Raw genomic sequence first — 25179 nt, 5'->3', positions numbered from 1 at the left:
AACACAGACAGAGGATACGATATTTATTTGTGCCAATGATTATGTAAGAAGTGAACTTTTATCAACACACCTGGATTACGTTTTTTTTTTGTTTTGTTTTGGAGAAAGTATTAGATGCTTGTGCATAGAACAATAACTTCGGTCTTAGATGTGTCGATCACATTTGAACCTTGTAAATGGTCAATTTGTATATAGCTGGTTGCGAAAATAAAACTAGCCTTTAGAAGCAGTTATATATATGAGGTCACTGTCAGAGAGGATCAGAGATTTAAGAGGCCGAACGGTTGCAGCGAGGGTGTAATATTAGAAGAGTATTTCACCGATATGTGTAGTGACCGTTTTGGCGCTGTTGAAAGAGACCAGTTTGCTGAGTCCACACAAAAGGACATTTCGGGGATCTTTATTAATATAAAGTACTAGCAGTATCGCCCGGCGTTGTTCGGGTTTGTAAGGGAAATAACTATAAAGCATTTTTAGAGAGTTATAGCCAAAAAATAGCAAAAAAATTGGGGGAAAAAATGGTAAATTTTTTTTTTGAGAGTTAAAAAGGTCGAGTTGCGTCCCCTAGACAGTCTGTGGTTTGTGTTTCTGATTCTCGACCCCATGTCGAATTTATCGATTTTTTTTAGAACTGGGGGAACTTTTCAAAATTTTCGCTGCGTTAGTTTTGAATTATGACATTGGGCTATGTGTGTGTCAAGTTTCATCAGAATCGGTTGAAAGCCGTGGTCAAGGTGAGGGTACAACCTAACAGACACACAGACACGCAGACAGACAAACTGCCGTTTATATAGAGAGAGATAAGTTGAGCATGAAATGTCTATCATCTCGGTCAACTGTACATCACTTCCAGTCTTTTTACTTGTTTTTTTTTTTACAAATTACGATTATGAAGTGAATTGCTAAGACAAAGGCTACCAGTTGTTTAATAATTGATTCAACCTTTTGATATTATGGGGAGTTTATCAACAAAACTGATATAAATTGAGTGTAATCTTTTGTAATAATTTTAATTTTTACATTTCTGAACAATGTAAAGGTTGAAAAGTAGAGAGATGACAGACATTCAACATTTTGAAAGATTAAACTTTCAGGTCAACAACTTTTGGTTTTAGGCCAAGGTCGTTCACGATACAACTATCTTTATAATAAACCGTATTATAACCGTTATTAACTCACGTTTTTTCATAAGCCCAATTTATCTCGGAAGGCATTATTGAATATATTTTCTTTAAGTAAGGCGAATTGAGGGAGATTTTGTTGATATTTTCTAATCAGTCGAGTGACCAGGCAGACTCTCTCGATGATTAGTCATTGTATTAAATATTGGTTGCTGATTAACTAAAAACAAAGGTTCTATACTTTAGCAGAGGAAGACAAGATACTGTGATGGTCATGTTTTTATTTAAGATATTAATAAAACATTCTCTTAATTTGATTCCTTTCATTATATATCGTTGTTACCTAACAAGCAATAATTAGAGCTAAGATCAATATTTTGAATGTAGCATTGCTTCATAATCATGCCACACGAGAATGAGAATGTCTGTCATGAACTTTGACACAGATAGATGAATAAACTGTACAGTCATTATACTTGTTTCATTTGTTAACATGACGAGGCGGAGAATGTTTATAGTATCTGTCGACATTTCTGCAGTGGGTGGTAGAGATAACTATGGAGGTTAATGTTCGAATCAAATTCTTGTGAGCTGCTGGTTGGGACAAAATGATAAGCAGGTATAAAGTTACAAAGGGTTTCAGGTGTGAAGCTAAAGTATTAGAATGTATTGTTAGTGCACAGTTGTACATAAGTCAGGTGGAGGCGCAATGGCCCAGTGGTTTGGGCAGCGGACTCGCGGTCATAGGATCGCGGTTTCGATTCCCAGACCGGGCGTTGTGAGTGTTTATTGAGCGAAAACACCTAAAAGCTCCACGAGGCTCCGGCAGGGGGTGGTGGTGATCCCTGCTGCACTCTTTCACCACAACTTTCTCTCACTCTTACTCCCTGTTTCTGTTGTACCTGTATTTCAAAGGGCCGGCCTTGTCACTCTCTGTGTCACGCTGAATATCCCCGAGAACTACATTAAGGGTGCACGTGTCTGTGGAGTGCTCAGCCACTTACACGTTAATTTCACGAGCAGGCTGTTCCGTTGATTCGGATCAACCGGAACCCTCGTCGTCGTAACCGACGGAGTGCTTCCACCACATAAGTCAACTGTACTCGTGTTACATTTAGGTAACTCATTCTAAGTCGGATAAGCATGCAAAACCTATACATGCTTACCTAACAAAAGAACGTTTCATGTTTAGTGCTCTTCAGAAATGCACCTGATAAGAAAGTGCATTCTTAATTCACATGTCATTGTAACGCAATAATGCATCACCTGATAGTGTCCTTAGTGACAGCTCGTTTATAGATAAAGAGATTCTTAATCTATTAAAATAACCTTTTAGTAAGCACTAGTGATAAAATTTTTTTTTTACTGTGGAAATTATATCCTTTACAATAGTATTAACTGACTTCTAACCACACGTTCCTCCCTTTAAACCAAGAATATGTCACAGAAGATGGGTTATATTTTCGAGCGAGCAAATTATAATTTCTGGTCTTGAACAGCTTCTATTTCACTGGAAATCTTATATTATAAAAGAGAAGCAGATCCTCGTCACAAAATATATGTGGAGGCAGGGGAGGAGGAAAGTTGTTGAAGTTGAGAGAGAAATACAGTTAAATAGACAGTGAGTGTGTGTGTGTGAAAGATAGATAGGTAGCGTTGCCAGCATAGAAGCTAACAAGTTTTGATTAAAAACACGAGAATTTTAAGTGCAAGTCTGTGAACACAATGCAACACAGGCTTAAAACTTTCACTCTATAACAATATAGTTATTGTTTTGGTCACGCGTTAGCGCCTGTGTTATTCAACATAGACACGGCAACAGACTCTTTAAAAAAATACTTTTACTATGACAGGTGGTTGTTGAGAAAGAGAGAGATAAGTAATGTGTTGTTACCATAGTAACTAACGAGACTTTCACTATATAACAGCCTACTTTTATAAGAAGGTACGTGCATGATTAACGAATTTTTTTACCGGCAGTGTAGTGACGAATAGAGACCTAGTTATTTTAAAACAAACGAAAGTCAACCCTCAAAAGAATACACAGTTCACGTATTTGAAACGGCGCAGTAGTTTATTACATTTACAACTCAAGCATTTTCATAACCACTCTCCTGCTCATCTTTTTACTCCTAACCACCGACTTTCAATATCAGGTGGATCAATCAAATTGTTTTCTGACCTAGGCACAAGGTCTCAAATGTAGTAAGTTGGTTATTTTCATATCATATCGATTCCAATTCTTGTACCTATGGATTCTTGTCAGATTAACTTTGCGCTTTGTGTTGATTTTATATTGCACATATAACTAAAGTTTAGCTAAACTATTTTCATACTTATCAGGACGGTGTTTATCTGAAATTTATCGGTGCGATGATCTATGAGAACGCTCTAAAAGCAATCTGTCTATTAAAAACGTGGAATTTCTTTTAAGGTTTAGAAATTCTGTTTCACTCTCGGGTCAAGCCTGATATAAGTTTCATGCTATAATTTTTTTATTTTTCCGACTTGACTAGAATTTTTATTTTATCGACCTTGGAAAGACAAAGGGTAAAGTTGACCGCAGGAAGAATTGAACACAGAATATAAAGCGCAGAAACTGAAAAAAAAAAAAAAATTCTCGTTACCCCAATAAGATGACAGTCAATGACGACCTTGGGAATTTCTGTACACTGATTTCTAATATTGGTTTCAAATTTTGGCACAAGGTCAGCAATTTTGGGAGAGGGGTTAAGTCGATTGCATCAACTGGTATTTACGTTATCGACCCCGAAAGCAGGAAAGACAAAGTCGACCTGGGCGGAATTTGAACGCAAAACGTAAAGACATGAAATTGCGCTAAGCATTTTGCCCTGTGTGCTAACGATTCTGATATTGGAAAAAAAAAAAAAAAAAAATCAAATTTTGGAGGGAAGATATTGTCAATTAAATTGAAGCCAGCACTGCACTGGTTCTTTATTTTATTGATTTCGGAATGATGAAAGGCAAATTCTGTGGGATTTGAACTCAGAACGTAATGAGACTAAATACAAATTATTTCGTCCAACGTTCAGTTGATTTGGCCCATCCACTGCCATAGTAAAAATTAAAATTAATGATGATGAAATGTGCTCCTAGTTCACTGAGAAAATTAGTCCGTCACTAGCGTTGTTTCCATGGTAAACATTTTATAATTTCTGTTTCCACAACAACGAGTTCTATCATGTCCATTATTTCCTGCACTGAAATATAAAGTAGTGAGAGATCATGGTATGTCTCCACGTCTTGAAGATAACCAAGAAGACTTTTTCACACGTATATGAAAGTATATAACAGAACAGGATCTCGAAGCACATCACATAAAGCTATAGATAATAGCACGTAAATATTGGGTTGAAAATCCCTTTTGGATAGGAAAGTCGAAGGCTGCCCTTGGGATTCGAACCCACACCTTTTATAGACACGACAGGAGATGTGGGTTCGATTTCGCATGGACAGCCTTCGACCTTTTCGATCAAAAAGGGTTTTTCAACCCAATATCTACATGCTATTTTCTATAGCATTATGTTGTGTGCTTCGAGCTCCAGTGTTCCCCAACAAAATTATTTCACGTTCTCTCAAAAGTTTATAGCATTATGATATCAACAGTATATATATATATATGTTTGCATGTATGTATGCATATATGTATGTCTCTTTTTGTGTGTGTATGTGTTTATAGCGATAGAATCTCCTTGGTGGCTGCTCGCAAGACATTAACCACTTTGTCGATATCTTCTGGCTGATGTGTTCTGTTCACAGCAATCCGTAAACTGTAAAGATGAAAAAAAAACAACAACATTGATTTAAGCAGTTATGACGCACACATTTATCTATGACGTAAACATTGGATAATGATTTAAAAACATTGAATCGATTTATTTTGTATTCAGTGATTTACGATCAAAATTTTGATTCATGATGTAAAACGTACAAGGAGAAAGAAGATAATTACGTAGGTAAACAAAATTGAGAGACATGGAAGAAAAAGATGGATGCTGTAAAAGATGAGAGAGAGAGAGAGAGAGAGAGAGAGAACGAACATGTAGAGATATAGATAGAGGGGGTGGGGGAGAAAATGAAGATATTTTCCATCCTGTTTTTTCTTTTTTCTGTGTTCTCTACGAAATTAATATTTGGATATCTCAGGATTTTCTAAACGAAATATATATTACTGTCTGGTCTGAGATAAACCTTGATCTACAGGTGGTGGTCTGCAGATAAAACACGTCCTAATCATGAGCACTTTTATTTTTAGTTTTTAGAATACATATATTATGCAATGTATCCTTGTTTTAGCCAGTAAGGTTATCGTAAATCCTCGAGTATGGAAGCACTCCGTCGGTTACGACGATGAGGGTTCCGGTTGATCCGAATCAACGGAACAGCCTGCTCGTGAAATTAACGTGTAAGTGGCTGAGCACTCCACAGACACGTGCACCTTTAACGTAGTTCTCGGGGATATTCAGCGAGACACAGAGAGTGACAAGGCCGGCCCTTTGAAATACAGGTACAACAGAAACAGGAAGTAAGAGTGAGAGAAAGTTGTGGTGAAAGAGTGCAGCAGGGATCACCACCATCCCCTGCCGGAGGCTCGTGGAGATTTAGGTGTTTTAGCTCAATAAACACTCACAACGCCCGGTCTGGGAATCGAAACCGCGATCCTATGACCGCGAGTCCGCTGCCCAAACCACTGGGCCATTGCGCCTCCACCCTCGAGTATAGTCCGCCCTTGAATATAATACGCAGGGGATTTTTAGAGGGGGGTACCTCTGAAAAACCTAAACCTTGTGTATAATACGCACCTCTTCTCTAACTTGAGTAAGGAGGTCTACATAACATAATGCAAACGTGTAGCTTTTTTGTGCATTTTGTTTGCAGAATATAAAGAAATAACAGTAATAACGTTTAATAAATGTTGCTTACTTCAAGTTATGGATGTTTCTTTTATGACCTCATTGCTTTCAGGCTTAGCTTAAGATATTTTCGCGCCCGACTTCACAAAATGTGTCTGAATAAACATTGCCGGACAGCAAATGGAGACTCGGACATTGCTTAGAAAATATTTTTCATTTTTAACCTCGTACATAATACGCACTAGGGATTTTGACCTTTAAATTTTGGGAAAAAATGCGGATTATACTCGAGGATTTACGGTACTTTTAGAGAAATTTAGCTGCTATTTCTACCATATCGACCCATCATGTCAAATGTTTCTCATTAGTAGAAATAGCAGCATATTCTCCCTTACATGAAACTACTGTTTCTAAAACAGACGGACACATTGAATAATGTCATCCTGGATATGAAATAACTCTAAAGTATTGGCCATGGATGGAACATCTTTGATCATAGGTCTACTCGATCAGAGCCTAACTAGGAGTAAGCAACAACAACGTTGACCTCAACGTCGAGGGCAACCAAGGATAAGACACTTCAATGAAACCAGAATTTAGTTTGGTTTAAAAAGTGAAGAGAAAATTTTTATTTCCTTTCTTGGTCAAATAAGAAACTTCTCTTAAACAACAACAGCAGCAGCAGAGCTGTCTTTGCAGCATTACAGCACCCCCCCCCCTGAAAAACCATTGCTCTGAGGAAAGCATAGATAATCAGAATCGGGCATGTGGACCCATGAGGCTACCGAGCGACCTTAAAACGGCGTTGAACAACAGTGGTGACGAATTAATCTGACTTGTATTGATGTCTGCCGCCAAGAGTATTTGGGAAAAGATGGACGGAAGTAGTAAGAAAGGTGAGAATACAAGGAGTCGTACTTGCACGGTCGGGCCAGGCATAAAGGGACGGAGAGGATTACCAAAAAAGGAAATCAACCGGCGGGTTAGTTCACTAACCTGAAAAAACAGTGATAAATTAACATCTATATTTTTTACTTCATATCATCCGTCAGACATATCCATAAACCCATGCGTTTTTAATCTTTTGTAAAGACTGTGTCTGACCCTTATATGTTCCTTGTCTGTCCTTGTTTGTCCCCTCTATGTATCCTTTTTATAGGAAATAAAGAAAACATGACTTGTATTGATGTCTGTGTACTTCATTGAGTGCATCTCGTAAATCATTGCAAATAATATTCGTTTTAATAGAAAAGTTAGTTAAGGGGACGAGCTTGCTTAATCGTTAGCAGGCCGGGCTTAGTGGCATTCGTCCGTCTTTACGTTCTGGGTTCAAATTCCGCCAAGGTCGATTTCACTTTTCATCCTTTCGGGGGTCGATAAAATAAATATTAGTTGAGCATTGAGTTCTAACCAATTTACAGATTTCCCCCAAACTGTTGGCCGTGTGACAAATTATGGAACCAATATAAAAGTTAGTTTAGTTAAACGAAATATCCCATACTTAAACATTCTGCTTAACCTCATTAATTCTTATTCGTTGTCAGTCATAAAGGAATTTACTAATGTGAGTTTTTAAAAGTAGATAAAGTAGCGTATGAACAAGATAATGTGTTTTGGACAAGCTAAACACGAAGAGGAATTTCTTTTATTAATCTTTTACACGTTTCAGTCATTGGACTGCAACTACATTGTGGTTCCGCCCTGAAGGGGTTAGTCGAACAAACAGAGCCCGGTACTTATTTTTCAAACCTGATACTTATTCAATTGATCTCTTTTACTGGACTGATAATAGTAAAGTAACACGGTTAGCAAATGGAGAGAAGGCTTATGCGAACACACACACACACACACACACACACACTGGCACTTCTTCGGTTACAACGACAAGGGTTTCATTCGATCCGATCACTTGGACAATCTCTCTCTTAAAATTAATGTGCAAGTGGTTGAGCATTCCACAGACACGAGTACCTTTAATGCAGTACTCAGGGAGATTCAGCGTGGCACAGAATGTGACAGGGCCGGAACTGTGAAATACAGGTACTACCTCGTTTTGCCAGCTGAGTGGACTGGGGCAATGTGAAATAAAGTGTCTTGCTCAAGGACACAAAATGCCGCCGGGCATCTAACGACCATAAGATCCTGAGCAGAAGACCCTAATCATTAAGCCACACGCCTTCACAAACACAAATAGAACGGGCTTCCACAGTTTCTCTCAACCAAATTTACTCACAAGGAATTGGTCGGCCCGGAGCTGTAGAAGATAAGAGCTGTAGGTGCAGCACAATGAAACTGAACCCGAAACAACGCGGTTGCAAAGCAATTTCTCACCGCACAGCCATAGCTGTGAAATTCTCGAAATCATTAATATATGTTTCTTTATTGCCCACAAGGGACCAAACACAGAAGGGACAAACAAGGACAGACAAACGGATTAAGTCGATTACATCGACCCCAGTGCGTAACTGGAACTTAATTTATCGACCCCGAAAGGATGAAAGGCAAAGTCGACCTCGGCGTAATTTGAACTCAGAACGAAACGACAGACGCAATACCGCTAAGCATTTCGTCCGGTGTGCTAACGTTTCTGCCAGCTCGCCGCCTTCGAAATCATTAATATATCTCTGACGTCCCATCTGTATATGCTACATATTACTTTTAATTTACTAAATTAATTATTTTCAAAGACCTTCATAGTTTTTAGTTTTAAATTATATATAAAGATGATACTTTAAAAGAGTAAACAATAAACCCTAGTCCTCGAGGAAACTTATAGCGGTCTTTGTCGATAAAAAAAAGTACCTTAGAACAGCTTGCAAGTCGCCCAGAGACGAAAAATGTTTGAGCTTCGTCTCAGCTCGGTGTAGGAACTTATCCGAATTCGTCTCGTTCCAACGTTACTAATTGAATAATTGTTCCGAATAACAATTTTTCATAGCTTGTTTACCACTGGATCCTTATATATAACTTTTATTCATTCTAAGGCAGCGAGCTGGCAGAAACGTTAGCACGCCGGGCGAAATGCGTAGCCGTATTTCGTCTGCCGTTACGTTCTGAGTTCAAATCCTGCCGAGGTCGACTTTGCCTTTCATCCTTTCGGGGTCGATAAATTAAGTACCAGTTACGCACTGGAGTCGATGCAATCGACCTAATCCGTTTGTCTGTCCTTGTTTTAGCCCCTTGTGGGTAGTAAAATATATATATATAACTTATTTTTTATTTTTTCATATTTCATAGTCCTTAACGATACTCCACATTTGTTTCTTTTTGAATAGGATTCAAACGAGTCATACATTGTTCAAATGAAGTCTATGATCCTACATCTCACCTTGGATCTGGAAGATACCATTCCATGTCATTCAGATATTCCGTGACGACTAGTGCTACACCTTCGGTCTTAGCCTGCAAAAGAACAAAATAGATTCTTAGAGTATGTTATGAATGGTTACTAATGGAACATAGTAAGTTGACAGGAGTTATTGAAAATAAATGTTTATTTTGTGACTGGAGTTTCAATTCAGGCTACTGCAATCTTCAGTTGTCAATACCACTTCAGATCATTGACGTGCGAAGTTCGAGTTACAAGTTAAACATTGTCTCGAGAATCCATATAATCTACAACGTGTATTGAACATTCCACACATTCGATTATTTGAGACGATCTCTTTACTTGTTTCAGTCATTTGACTGCGGCCATGCTGGAGCACCGCCTTTAGTCGAGCAAATCGACCCCGGGACTTATTCTTTGTAAGCCCAGTACTTATTCTATCGGTCTCTTTTGCCGAACCGCTAAGTGACGGGGACGTAAACACACCAGCATCGGTTGTCAAGCAATGCTAGGGGGACAAACACAGACAGACATACATACACACACACACATATATATATATATATATATATATATATATATATATATATATATATATATATATATATATATACGACGGGCTTTCAGTTTTCGTCTACCAAATCCACTCACAAGGCATTGGTCGGCCCGGGGCTATAGCAGAAGACACATGCCCAAGGTGCCACGCAGTGGGACTGAACCCGGAACCATGTGGTTGGTTAGCAATATCTTTTATAAACAATATCGAACACACGTACACAAAGTATGCGTTTTGCCAGTTCGTGGGCAGACTGCGATTTATAGGCGTAAGAGAATATATTCTAATCAATTCGCCTGGTGTTAAAACACCTGGAAGTCTTAGACAAGCGAGAAAACTTACATCAGCTCGCGTTACGGAAGTGGTAGACATGGCGTAGCTCCACCTGGAAATGTTTTTAGTCGAACAAATCGATCCCAGGACTTTTTTAAAGCCTGGTATTTATACTATTGGTCACTTTTGTCGAACCATTAGATTACGGCGGCGTAAAGAAACTGCGTTTCGGTATGCGGTAACTGATTTACTTTCTTGAGGCGTGGCTATGTATAACACTACACACACACACACGCATATAATGCGCGTGGCCTAGTGGTTAGGCTTTTGCACTCACAATCGCGGATTTGACTCGCTGGCGCGTTGTTTTCTTCAGCAAAACACTCAATTTCATGTTGCTCCAGTCCTCCTTTCGATTCGCCTAGCCACCAAGGTGGTGTTATCTGAAGGATAAAACAATGCAAAAGTGCATTGTTACTAGCGATGTATAATATCTGATAGCCTGGCCGGTCATGTGGTTATCTCTCTCTATATAAACGGCAGTTTGTCTGTGCGTGTTTCTGTGTGTCTGTTTGCTTGTACCCTCACCCTGACCACGGCTTTCAACCGATTCTGATGAAACTTGACACACACATAGCCCAATGTCATAATTCAAAACTAACGCAGCGAAAATTTTGAAAAGTTCCCCCAGTATTGAAATTAATCGATAAATTCAACATGGGGTCGAGAATCGGAAACACAAATCGCAAACTGTCTAGGGGACGCAACTCCACCTTTTTTAACTAAAAAAAGAATTTACCATCATTTTTTGCTATTTTTGGGCTATAACTCTCTAAAAATGCTTTATAGTTATTTCCCTTACAAACCTGAGCAACGCCGGGCGATACTGCTAGTATATATATATATATATATATATATATATATATACTTGTTTCAGTCAGTGGACTTGAAACAGTTGAACAACCAGTACTTTTTTTTTAAAAGTCTGGTACTTATTCTATGTGTTTTTTTGCTGAACCGCTAAGTTACGGGGACGTAAATCAACGCCAAACAGTGCCTGGAGAACAAATATAAAGGCACACACACCTACGATGGACTTTCATACAGTTTCTGCCCACCAAATTCATCACAAGATATTGGTCGGCTCAGGCATTCCAATGTACCGCGTAGTGGGATTGAAACCGAAATCAAGTGGTCGCAAATAAGCCTCTTACCCAGAGAGCCATGACTGCTACCTGTGTGTGTGTGTGTGTGTGTGTGTGTGTGGTGTGTGTGTGTGTGTGTGTATATATATATATATATATATATATATATATAGATAGAGAGAGAGAGAGAGAGAGATAAAATACAATACATCAAGTATAGGACATCACCAACGAGTGAATAATATCTAAACACATTATGAGAGACAAGTACGGAACAAAATAGCACAAGAAGTCTAACCCCTCCTCAGTTGTCGACTGTTAATCATTCCACACTATATATATAGTGAAGGCGCATGGCTCTGTGGTTAGAGCGTCGAGCTTACGATCGCGAGGTTGTGAGTTCGAATCCGGACCGGGCTGCGTTCTTGAGCTCTATTTCACGTTGCTCCAGTTCACTCAGCTGTAGAAATGAGTTGCGACGTCACAGGTGTCAAGCTGTATCGGCCTTTGCCTTTCCCTTCGATAACACTGGTGGCGTGGAGAGGGGAGGCCGGTATGCATGGGCGACTGCTGGTTGACTCGTCAGAGCATCAGATATAATGCCTTGCGATATTTCTTTTGAAACTCCGATTTTAAATCTCACCGAAGCCAACTTTGTCTTTCAGGGATCGATAAAAATGCACCTATCCAAGGTGATGTATTGGAAGCACTGTCAGGACGTTGGACAGGATGCTATAATGTAGCTTTTCGTTTTGAAGACAACTCTTATGACGATGCAAGAGTCATTCTTTATCGGCCTTGCTTTTCCATTGCACTTCGTCGGTTCAATGAGGAGGGAACTCTTCCATGCTGGGGCAACGACTTGCCTTTTTTCAGAAAGACCTTGGTCAGAAGAGTGCCCTGGAAGGAAATTCCAAAGCTCAGAAAAACCGCAGGACTCAGAATTGAAGGAGGCCACGCACACATATTTACAGTGGCGTAGCTTAAATGTGTACCTCCAAGGGTAATCCTTGAGTTTGCTGCCCTTATATAAGTTTATATAACAGACCCAAAAGTGTACAACTGAAAAGCATAAACACATTAAAATTTTGAGGAGGGGAAACTGTCTATATTTGACTTAAGCTACGCATTAAATGTTTTTCTTTTAGTTATTGAAACCTACTCATCGCACGTTCAATATTGTCTATAAAACGTTTGGAATTTCGTTGGACTTTGAAAGGAGAATTATCCGTCCAGAGACTTAGTCGGAATGTTTGAAAAAGTTGCTACTCTAAATGTACCTGAAAGGCCAGACGGACTAAAAAAAAGACAATTAAATTGTGACATTTCACTTGGTGTCATGAAACCTCGCTGCAATCAATTTTGCGTTACGGCGCAAATTCTTTGTTTTACAATTAAACCAAATTAAAAATCACCAATATAGTGGAGTTCAGGTAATTCAATGTTTCAGTTGGTTTTTCAGTTAAAAGTGGTTTTTCATTATCTTGGTTGCTGTGCGTTTATAGTCCTTTTTCGTAAAGTACAAATTAAGTCATTTAAAAATAATTTTTCCAAATCTTTAACAACTTAGTCTAGTTTTCAAGAGACATACAACCTTCGTACCGGATATATGTTCCATGTTACCAACTTATTCTTGCACATTTAGAGTTGCTTTCCGAAATTATGAACCAGTTTTTTTTTCTAAAATAAAATGATTCCACAAACACAAGCACAAAGAGGGAGCTTTGTTAATGAGTCTATGGCAACAAAGCATGCAATCGATGAAATTCATACTTTTCAAATTTTACTCTGCGATTTTGCTGTTGCAAAAGGGCTAAAAAGAAAAACTTCCTAGAAACATTTGCGGTGGACAATAGACGGTCCGGAATCAATATATTCTTCCTTTTCAATCCACATTTGCTGGAAAGAAGAGAAGGAAGCTAAAATAGAGCCGCCTATCCAGGCGGAATATTTTCGTGCTGGGGGAGCATCAATTTTGACTTTCGAGGTTCCAAGATTAAAGGAAGTGATTTCTTTATGCATTCTTTCGGCAATGCCCGGAAACATAGTGCTACCTCCGGACAAGACAATGTTGGCGAACAAATCTTTCCTGATATCAACATCGCATTTCATAATGGAATCGTATGTGATCCTATGGATACCATCAGATTCCATACCCAAGAAGGAAGGTTGAAATAGAGATTCTGGACACCTAAACATTTCATTACCAATGGTGATAATTTGACCATCAGGTAATTCGTAGCTCTTTTCATGGGAAGCGGAAGTGGCAGCTGTAACCAGCTCCTCTTCGAAGTCAGCTGCAACATAACATAATTTCTCCTTGACATCACGAACAATTTCTCTCTCGGCAGATGTGGTGAATAAGTAACCACGCTCAGTAATTATCTTCTCGAGGTAATCAGTAAGATCATGACCAGCCAAATTCAAACGGTTCACCGCATGGGGAAGGCCATAACCTTCATAGACGGGAACCGTGTGCGTGACTCCATCGCCGGAGTCAATAACAGTACCCAGGGTACGACCAGAAGCATACAGAGACAACACAGATTGAACTGCAACATACATTGCAGAAGCTTTGAAGGTCTCGAATATGATCTCTGTCATCTTTTCTCTGTTAACTTTAGGATTAAGAGGAGATTCTGTGAGGAGAATAGGTTGTTCTTCGGGAGAAACATGGAGCTCATTGTAGAAGGTATATTCCCAGATCTTCTCCATATCATCCCAGTTGGTAACAACACCATGCTCAATGGGGTATTTCAAAGAAAGGATGCCTCTTTTATTCTGGGCTTCGTTTCCAACGTAGAAATCTTTGTGAGCCATACCGACCATGGTACTTTGATGTCTTGGTCTACCAACGATGGAGGGAAATACAACACAGGGCGAATTAGCTCCTGCAAATCCAGCTTTGGAAATGCCGGATCCATTGTCAACAATCAAAGCGGTAAAATCGTCGTTAGACATTAAAATGTTTGATCTGACTTAAAACGCAGTCTGTGTTTGTATCACGAGTTGGAATCGCCCAGCACTTGTGAAAAAATATATAAAACTATCTAGTTGCTTGTTAGAAACTATTATAGACAACCATAGACCGCTGATTGGTTGATCACATCTTAACGCCAGCTCATTGGACACATTAAAATTTTCTATTATTTCTGTTATTGAATTTTCATCACAAAAATAAAAATTCACTCATTAGTCAAAGACGACTGAAACGAGATCGCATCGAAGTCAAGTCAAGTTAAGTATTATAATACAGTTCAGAGAACGGTGTCCGTCTTCCATTCACAAAGCTCTGATCTATTTGAGGTTGCAGAAGAAGGTTCTTAATTCACGCATATACAGTGAAGGAATTATCGTTTATAGGCTGCTTTTTTTTTTCAATTGTTCAGGCAGAAGGGATTTTATTCATTGTCGTCGCAGACCAACCGAGAGTGGTAAGATCCACGCAGTTAAACTTCCTTTTGAATTGTTGTAATCATGTAGGTATTGGCTCTTTGATGCTGTTTAGCCAGTAGTGTCCATCAACGAGTGATGAGAAACAGAGGTCATTTCGTTCATGCGTCTTTGAAAAAAATTCCCACACAAATTGTTAAATAGCTTTGCCTGGAAATCGAAACTGCTTCACTGACTTAATTCTACAGGAGCCCACTGCTACGTTACGTATTCTTCAATCTATGAAAGCCTGGATCTTCTGCTAATATTCATAACGGGTGGCACCTTGCTGTTTATCCCCCTGTGGAGCAAACTAATCATCAAAGATGTTCGATGGTCATCCCACTGTTTTGTATGTCCAGAACAACGAAGATTATGCAGTCTGTCTTTTCTGAAATCGTTTGGGTGTGAACTGATGATGATTTGGCTGTTATTTCTAGTATGTTGAGCAACCGAGTAGAGGATCATTCGTTATATCGCGATATTTATCAGCATGCAGTAATTACTTGTATTAACTTTGAAAGTTGTTCTCAAGGTAAAGTGCGAATGTGGTGATCATGCCTTTACCAAAATATTGGTAAAGTAGATGAAGTGAGATTCTTCCAATCTAGAATAACGCTAAAAATTTGGTGTCGGTCAACAGAAGCTACTAAATTACTGGGTAGCAATAGAACCAATATCGAATTGCATGGGTCAATGAAAATATTCTGCAGATAGGAAAGTAAGGCTCTAATAAAAAAAAAAAATACGAGGGGAAAAAAACTTAGAATTCGTGAATAAAAGTTTGCAATTTTTCAGTAAAATATTGTTCTTGTAAATTATTCATCATAGAAGCAGATATTGAGTCAATTGGCTTATCAAACAACCAGCTCAAAGGTAGGCGGTTCGTGTCCTGTCACCAGCGTTGAATTGTGTTCGTGGTTAAGGCAATTTAACACTCATTGACTCTCTCTTTACTCTTTTTACTCTTTTACTTGTTTCAGTCATTTGACTGCAGCCATGCTGGAGCACCACCTTTAGTCGAGTAAATCGACCCCGGGATTTATTCTTTGTAAGCCCAGTACTTATTCTATCGGTCTCTTTTGCCGAACCGCTAAGTGACGGGGACATAAACACACCAGCATCGGTTGTCAAGCAATGCTAGGGAGACAAACACAGACACACAAACACACACGCACACACACACACACATATATATATATATACATATATACGACGGGCTTCTTTCAGTTTCCGTCGACCAAATCCACTCACAAGGCATTGGTTGGCCCGAGGCTAAAGCAGAAGGCACTTGCCCAAGGTGCCACGCAGTGGGATTGAACCCGGAACGATGTGGTTGGTTAGCAAGCTACTTACCACACAGCCACTCCTGCGCCTATAGCCGATTAGTTGTAAGTTGGTCACAGAATCCGTAGTTATAACTAGGTACCACTAGATGTTACAATTCACAACTGTACATGGGTACCAACCGTGGCTATCTCACCTTCTTACCAGTGATGATGTATACAGAACTGTGTTGTTCCAATCTGTCCTTCCTTCCTTTTTTACAGACAGTGGTTGAGATTTTGATGGGGTTTTTGCAGCTATTTCTAGCAGGTTCAGCGATAATGCTGTGGTTCTGCCATCGGTTCGTTAGTCTATTCTTCTGTTGATTAGTCTAATATCAGCTCAAACAGTATAGATCTATAACTTAAAGCGTTCCACCAATGACCATATCTTGTTTTGATACATAGTGTATCAAGGACTAATTATTCAATATGTTCCCTTTTTAAGTCAGTAGGGTGTGCGCATGTATGTGTATTTTCTTATAGAGATGTGTATGTTATTTCTAACCGGTTGGGATCCATATAACTCCTGGGGATCTATATAAGATTTTTAGGGGTCCATTCATGCAAAAGAGTAAATTAGGGATTCACAATAGTATTATAAGGGTCCATGAGAAAGTTCTGATTTACATGTATTTACTACAAGAAACAGCAAGATTTCTTTCTCTAATGTTTCACGTAGTTCAGCCTTCACAAGTTAATGCGTGAAAAACAAAGCAGGAATTTCGAAAGAAGTATTTATAATACTAGTTTTTAAACTTCGATCAGCAATGGGAATCCATCAGAGCAAAATAATAATCAAAGGGGTCCATAGATGATTAAAAAAAAAAGGTTGGGAACCACTGATGTAGAGGCTCACTCATTGGCTTGGTTTGTCAGTTTATCATTTGTTAATATTAACTGTAGTGAAAGAGGCAAGCTGGCTGAATCGTTAGAACGCCGGGCAAAATACTTAGCGGCATTTCGTCCGTCTTTACGTTCTGAGTTCAAATTCTGCCGAGGTCGACTTTGCCTTTCGGGCTCGATAGAATAAGTACCAACTGAGGACTGGGATTCGATGTGATCGACTTATCCCCTCCCTCGAACCTGTTGGCCTTGTGCCAAAATTTGAAACTAATATTAGCGGGGGTGGGAGTGATAGATTTATGTTTGAGGTGGTCAAGTAAAAGGAAACAATAGAAACCGAAAAATCTAGGAATGATTCTGAGTCGGCAAACAGTAAGTTTAAAAGGATTCCTAGGGGCCGCAAAGAAGACTTTTTTGATGAGAGGAGCCTTAGCGGCCGATCATCACATCTCCTGTCTTCCACACAGCAAACAAAAATAATCAAGGAGACCTTTATACTTACAAATACGACAATCCGTTGTAAAAGATCATAGTCTGTCTGTCTGTCACCTGAAGATTTGGAGAGGTAGAGATGTTTCACAGGAGATAATGGTAAACCGCCTAGTCTCAAACCATCAATACTAAAAATAGACAAACATACATTATAGATATATACATACATTCTGAGGCACAAATACTCGCATACTTTATTCGCCCTTCAAAATTCTTACATACATGAATGTGTGTGTGTGTGTGTGTGTGTGTGTGTGTGTGTGTATGTGTGTGTGATGTGTGCGAGTGTACACCTTGCAGGACGAAAAATAAGACCTGTTAAATGGCAGAGGAGCTCATGAGCAGTCATTTGCCATACAACAATATGTGTACATGTGTATATATGCATGTATGTATGTGCGGGGACGTGGAAAAACCTGGGTTGGTGTCCAGGCGCGCAGCTGGCCCACTGCGAGTGGGAGGACCCTCTGTTGTTGTCACAACATCTCTCTAGGAGAAGGAAACTCTGAGAGAAAACCTGCGACACTGACAATATTATATGATATAGACTAGTTCTGCTTTTTGAGTTTGTGTTGTCCATATTCAGAGAGTGGGATTGGATTTGTGCAAATCCTTTCCCCACAATAAAAAAATCATCATGCACAGGTATTGCTTGAAAAAAGGTAAGACCCATCACAAAAATGGCTAGTCGTGTAACCTTCGCATGTGTGGGACTTTCGATCAGGCGATGACAATACTCGAACACGAGTTTGCAGCCATCATATATATATATATATATATATATATATATATATATATATATATATATATTGATTTGATTTGATTTGAAATATATATATATATAATATATATATATATATTAATTTGATTTGAAAACCCCACTGGAATGGGAGAAACCGCTAATAATCTGAATGATATGATCTGAATGATATGATATATATATATGTAAAAAATGTAATATATAAATAAATATCTATAAATATGAACCATCCGATCTTCTGATTACCTCATTTCTTCTAATATATATATATATATATATATATATATATATATATATATATATATATATATATATATATATATGTATATATGTATGTATGTACTGTATGTATGTATGTATGCATGCATGTATGTATGCATGCATGTATGCATGCATGTATGTATGTATGTATGTATGTATGTATGTATGTATGTATGTATGTATGTAATATGAATAATATAACCCGGTGAGACCGACACAGTTGAAGACTGCCTTAATATAAAATTAAAAATGTTGGCGTAAAGTGAATTGAGTGGACCATTTGCAGACGTAGGGGACAACGATGACAACATATTGCGAATTCTAAACGTGACTATAGTTTCGTCTGTCGGGTCGTTTTTGTTATTCTTTTGCATATAATATCCCAAGGAGCGTGGAGGCACATGGCCTAGTGGTTAGAGCAGCGGACTCACGATCGAAGGATTGCGGGTTCGAATCTCAGACCGGGCGATGTGAGTGTTTATGAGCGAAACACCTAGGCTCTACGCGGCTCCAGCAGAAGGTAATGGCGAACCTCTACTGACTCTTTCGCCACAACTTTGTCTCACTCTTTGCGATGGATCAGCATCCCGTCCAGGTGGGGAACCTATACGCCAAGGAAATCGGGGAACCGGCTCTCATGAGCCAGGCGTGACTCGAGAAGGAAAAAAAAAAAAAACATCCCAAGGAGCATGTGTGTGTGTGTGGTGTGTGTGTGTGTGTGTGTGTGTATGTATGTATGTATGTGTGTGTGTGTATGTATGTATGTGTGTGTGTGTGTGTATGTATGTATGTATGTGTGTGTGTATGTATGTATGTGTGTGTATGTATGTATGTAAGCATGTATGTATGTATGTATGCGTGTGTGTGTGTGTATGTGTGTGTATGTATGTGTGTGTGTGTGTGTGTGTCTGTATGTATGTATGTATGTATGTATGTATGTATGTATGTGTGTGTGTGTGTCTGTCTGTATGTATGTAAGCATGTATGTATGTATGCATGTGTGAGTGTGTGTGTGTGTATGTATGTGTGTGTGTGTATGTATGTATGTATGTATGTATGCATGTGTGTATGTATGTATGTATGTATGTGTGTGTATGTATGTATGTAAGCATGTATGTATGTATACATGTGTGTATGTGTGTGTGTGTGTGTGTGTGTGTGTGTTAAATTCACCGTTCATGGTGTAATATAGTGCATAGCATTGTTGCCTTCGTCATCGTTATTGAAGTTGTTTAACCCAATGTCAGAGCAGACCTTATTATCAAAGGCGTCTCAGCTGTGACCATCCAGTCTCTTGTATTATGTATCCTTCCTATATAATGCTGCAAAGTGTGATTTGAGGTAACTTGGCTGCTATTTCTAGCAAGTGATACACGTAGGTTCCCATCCACTCCTCTGTGACTCTTATGCTTGACGTATTTTCACTGTCTACAATCTTTTTCTTTTTTTTTTTTTTAAGCGAGCATGTAGTGAATGTTCTCGATGATGGGAAATGACTAATGAGTTGTGATGTTCATTAAGTAATAAATAAGAAAACTTACTCAGAAAGTTTTTCTTGAACCATTTCGCAAGTTTGGCGACATTCTGTTACAAATTCTGCAACAGAAAGTAGCAGTTACATAGCCTGTGATGTATGCTGTAACATATGGTAATAGAGTTATGACGTTGGAAATTTTATGACTAAATACGATGGAACATTGGTCATGTTGTAGCGTTAGTTTAAGATGTCATATAGGTTTTAACACGTGCTATATAAGCATAGTTTTTGTCATGTTACATAATCTAATCATGGCCTGCTACAGTTGGCTGTAACATATAGTGTATTATGAGCTGTAACAAGAGTTGTAAGACGATTTCTAATATAGAGATAAGATATAAGTTACAACGTGATGTGAGACATTTCTGCACAGCCGTTTTGTCGCCGCCTTTTTTGGCGCTGCGGGCTCGACGCTAACTGATTTGTCATCAGACGCTATAATGTGATTCTCGTTCCATCCCACCTTCCTTTCCTCTTACCCGCTCTCCGTGTTTATGCCTGAGCGAATTTTCATTGATGTTAATGAGGAGAGGGGAACTGTTTATGTCGATCGTGTTCAATTAATAAATTGTGATGCCTTTCTTTCTTTCCTTCTTTCTCTCGCTCTCTCATTCTTTCTATCTGTATGTGTATATTTCTGAGCGCGAGCCTCCAGCGCCAATAAGCACAGCCGTCAAAACAGGCTGAGGGTTTAGTCGGCTGTGCCAAACCGTCTCATCCCGTTGTGACGTGACTCAAAGAATGTAGGTCAGGCAGCAGTTATGCGCAGATATATGAGTCTTAAGCTTTGGCATTTTAAGAGTGTGAAATAGTCGATTACATCAACCCCAGTCCTTGGCTGTTACTTTATTTTATCGACCTCCGGAAACAATGAAAGAAAAGTCAACCTCGGCGGAATTCGAGCTTGGAATATAAAATGCCGGAGAAAATACCGCTGAGCATTTTGTCTGAATCGCTTAACGATTTTGCCGGTCCTAGGCCTGGCATTCTGTGGAGTTGAATAAGTGGATTGAATGTACCCCAGTACTTAATTGATACTCTGTTTTAACGACCCCGAAATGATGAAATGTATAGTTCACCTCAGCAGGATTTGAATTCAGAGCTGGAAGAAAACCACTGAGTATTTTGCCCGACGCTCTAATAATTCTGCCAGCTTATTGGTCTGTATCGCATCATGGAGTGTAATATCGAATGTACCATCGGGTGTATCTATCATTGATTTTGATATTACCTATAAAGTCAAGGTGGCGAGCTGGCAGAATCGTAAGCACGCCGAACGAAATACTTAGCGGCATTTCACCAGTCTTCATGTTAGCACGTCGGGCGAAATGCTTAGCGGTATTTCGTCTGCCGTTACGTTGTGAGTTTAAAATTCCGCCGAGGTCGACTTTACCTTTCATCCTTTCGGGGTCGATAAATTAAGTACCAGTTACGCACTGGGGTCGATGTAATCGACTTAATCCCTTTGTCTCTCCTTGTTTGTCCCTTCTATGTTTAGCCCCTTGTGGGTGATAAAGAAATGGGTATTTCACCAGTCTTCATGTTCAGAGTTCAAATTCCGCCGGGGTCAACTTTGCTTTTCATCCTTTCGGGGTTGATAAAATAAGTACCAGTTGAACACTGGGGTCGATAAAAGAATTATCAGTTGAACACTGGGATTGATTTAATAGACTTAGCCCCTCCCCAAACCTGCTGGCCTTGTGCCAAAATTTGAAACCAATATTCCCTATAAAATAGGTGTTACACGATTTGTCACATAAACTGGTTACTTATGTCAGAATAGGTTATAAGATACTTCACTCTATGCATTGTAACATAAGATGTTGTTCTTTAGCTCCAAGTTAGCCTTGATCGACCTAACTATAATTAAAGTCAATCTAGCCATGGCAATCACGTCATTTAAAAAATATCTTAAGACAGTAAGATGTGATTTAAAGGAGACTTGGCTGCTACTTCTTGCAAGTTGTGTAATCAAGTAGAAGCTTCCTCGTCGGCTCATAACATTAGGTGCAATTATCAGATGCAGCATAAACTTAATTATATTAAAGAATTTAGCATGTAACATACATTGTAACATTCATCTATGTAATACACATGGTAGCCAAGACTGTAACAAACATAACTTAATGAGTTGTCACAAAGTTCATTACATTTTTTGTAACACACACACACACACACTCACACACACACACACACACACACGCACACACACACACACACACACACACACACACACACACACACACACACAGAGAGGCTGTACCAGACAGGTAGAGAAGCATGTATCGTTTTTAAGAAGTTCACTTCCTGACATTAGTTTCGGGTTAAATTTTACTATGCAGTAACTTGGGCAAGCATCTTCTACCACAGCCAGGGGTCGACCAAAGCCTGGTGAGTGGAATCTAGTCGGCGGAAACTGTAGGGAAACTTGCCCGAATGACAGCTTCAGTACATGTGCAGTAAACTTAGCCCGTCACTTAATTGACACCACCATTGGGTGCCTTTAACGAAATACAAACTGTTGCAAGCATTCTGGCTGGTCTGAGGATAACTTCCGCTTTGCAATCAGTGTTATTAGCGGTCCTTGAAGGGGTTCTGGGCACTGCATTTCCTCCACTAATTAAATTATATAAAAATGAAATAAAATGCAGACTTCGATCTTTGATTGAGCTTCTCCATTCGCTTTTCATCAAATATCTGTAAAACAACTTACCGTTACTCCCCTCTAAAATATTGATCACTTGTATGATGGCCCCAACACACAACGGAGGTTGTGAGGCAGAATAAGCATAACCGAGACTTCCCATTCTCTGGAAAATGAATAAAATAAAATAAGATAAAATATAAAAAAAACTCGATGGCAATAATGCTTTTTTAAAAATAAAATTGTAACATCCCCTAATATAATAATGAGCGTAGTGTTTTTATATATTTTTATATATATATAACAAAGTAAATGTTGTAAGGTATCGCACGAGTGAAAATATATATGAAAGAAGGTTTGAAAATGCAATGAGCTTTTAGAGATGTTTATTGACTTGACCGGTTTCACTTTTTTAGAAAAAGATTGTCAAAAGTAAAATGTAAGGCTTTGTATTAGCTTATACAAAGCCTTACATTTTACTTTTGACAATCTTTTTATAAAAAAGTGAAACTGGTCAAGTGAATAAACATCTCTAAAAGCCCATTACATTTTCAAACCTTCTTTCATATATATATATATATATATATATATATATATATATGTGTGTGTGTGTGTGTGTGTGTGTATGTATGTATATATATACATATATGTATGTATAGAGTGTGTTAGATGTGATGTATAGAACTGAATATTGAGGAAAAAAGTCGTCAGAATTTTGGAAAAAAATCCTTGTATTTCTTCATTATTATTAGCGCTTTCTTTCCTCTCTAGAACTTGTCAAATACAATTTTGTAAATGTACAAACAGCTTGTTCTCTTCTAACCCACCCCACAAATAAAAGCAACTGCTTTATATGAATAAACAAGCTGTGTGTACATTCACAAAATTGTATTTGACAAGTTCGAGAGAGGAACGAAAGAGCTAATAATAATGAAGAAATACGAGGATTTTTTTCCAAAATTCTGACGACTTTTTTCTCTGTATATATTATATACACGCACGCACGCACGCACACACACACACACACACACACACACACACACGCACACACACGCACACACATATTTGTCCAAAATCACGGAGTAGGAGAAAGAGTAGTATAAGTGAAGGGAGAGGAGAGAAAATAGTAATTCAGTGAAGGAGAAGTAGTGAGAATAATAGCTCTGACTGAAAGAAGGTGAGAGAAAGTAATAGCAATGAGAGAGAGAGAGAGAGAGAAGTGGCAAAGAGCACGTCGTGAATCTTTTGTTTTTCTCCGTTACAACATATGAATGAGAAAGGAAGGGGTGAAAAAAAATCAGTGATTCAACTCTGTGTGAGTACATGTGTGTGTATGTAAAAGGTAGGTATGTGGATATTTGTGTGTATGTGTGCGTGCGCGCAATGGAAATGGGATGGTGTCATCGATGCTTCCACTACTTGCTTTTTGAACTCAGAACGCAAAGAGGCGGAACAAATATCGCAAGGCATCTGATCTGATATTCTTATGCCCCAGTCAATCAATTGCCCTAGATTTGTACGTTTTTTATTGAGTTGATCTTGGTAGAACTTGAACTCAAAGCGCAAAGAGCGTGGGAAAATATGGAGAGGCATTCTATCCGACACTCTAACGTCTCTGCTAATTCACTGCCTTAAAGAGTTGGTCAGTCATTGAACTGCGGCCATTTGGGTCACGGCCTTGAAATATTTTAGTCCAACAAACGATCCCAGTACTTCTTTTTCTTTCTTTTGTTTTAAAGTTTAATACTTAGTGTATCGTTTCTTTTTGCCGAACCGCTAAGTTACGGGAATGTAAACAAATCAACACCGGTTGTCAAGTGATGGATGGTAGATAAACGCAGACACAATGACACACACACACGACAGGCTTCCACACAGTTTCCATCTACCAAATTAACTCACAACGCATTGGTCGGCTTGGGGCTACAGTAGAAGACATTTACTCAAAGCGCCGTACAGGCGGGGTGGGGTAGGGGGAACCCGAAACCATGTGGTTGTAAAGCAGGTTACTTAACCAATATAGCCACGCTGGGCCTAAAAAAAAACATATTGCGGGCAATGTCACAAGAATAAATTAAGAATTGCAGATTTAAAAGATTTATAATGAAATGTAGTGGTAGATAGCCAAAGTGAGAGGGACGACAGTAAGAAGACATTTAGTGCAGCGCTGTGTCGCTTATACCGCCATACTTTCATGTTTGTATGTAGAATATTGATTTCAAATTTTGGCACAAGGCCAACAAGTTTGGGGGTAGGGGTAAGTCAATTAAACTGACCCCAGTGTTTAAGTGGTACTTATTTTATCGACCCCGAAAAGACGAAAGGTAAAGTCGACCTCGACGGAATTTGAACCCAGAACATACAGCCGGACGAAATGCCGCTAAAAATTCAGCCCGGCATGTTAACGATTCTGCCAGTTCGCCACCTTTTGATTGTAAAATATTGAAAAATTTCCATATACCTGTTTATCCAAAACCCACTTCTTGCCGACAGAAAGACCTCCAACACTGGCGAACGTATTTTCGAGATCTGCTGTGAACACATCAATATCTTTTATCTACAGTGATAATAATAACAAAAGTATA

General features: G+C 38.9%; 2 protein-coding genes across 3 annotated transcripts in view; both read right to left on the bottom strand.

Moving 5' to 3' along the window:
* Positions 1–4023: 4023 nt before the first annotated feature.
* Positions 4024–25179, bottom strand: part of LOC115215240 (serine palmitoyltransferase 1) — a 55774-nt gene continuing 34618 nt past the window's right edge. The window contains exons 9-14 of one of the 2 annotated variants that reach the window (XM_029784479.2): positions 25056–25151; positions 22664–22760; positions 19955–20009; positions 17403–17520; positions 9324–9397; positions 4024–4912 (exon numbers count right to left, since the gene is read on the bottom strand). In XM_029784479.2, the coding sequence (XP_029640339.1) occupies positions 4816–4912; positions 9324–9397; positions 17403–17520; positions 19955–20009; positions 22664–22760; positions 25056–25151 (537 nt within the window). In that variant the 3' untranslated portion in view covers positions 4024–4815. Of the gene's footprint in view, positions 4913–9323; positions 9398–17402; positions 17521–19954; positions 20010–22382; positions 22567–22663; positions 22761–25055; positions 25152–25179 lie in introns of those variants that run through there. The other variant, XR_005000472.1, reaches the window with a different exon arrangement.
* On the bottom strand, positions 12861–14329 carry LOC115215241 (actin, cytoplasmic-like). Its single transcript, XM_029784480.2, has one exon. It carries the CDS (start codon positions 14256–14258, stop codon positions 13128–13130), a length of 1131 nt encoding a protein of 376 aa, XP_029640340.1. The 5' UTR covers positions 14259–14329; the 3' UTR covers positions 12861–13127.

The sequence above is a fragment of the Octopus sinensis genome, linkage group LG8 (assembly GCF_006345805.1).
Source record: "Octopus sinensis linkage group LG8, ASM634580v1, whole genome shotgun sequence".
NCBI classification, from domain to species: Eukaryota; Metazoa; Mollusca; class Cephalopoda; order Octopoda; family Octopodidae; genus Octopus; species Octopus sinensis.
This window is presented reverse-complemented; position numbering and strand designations above follow the sequence as displayed.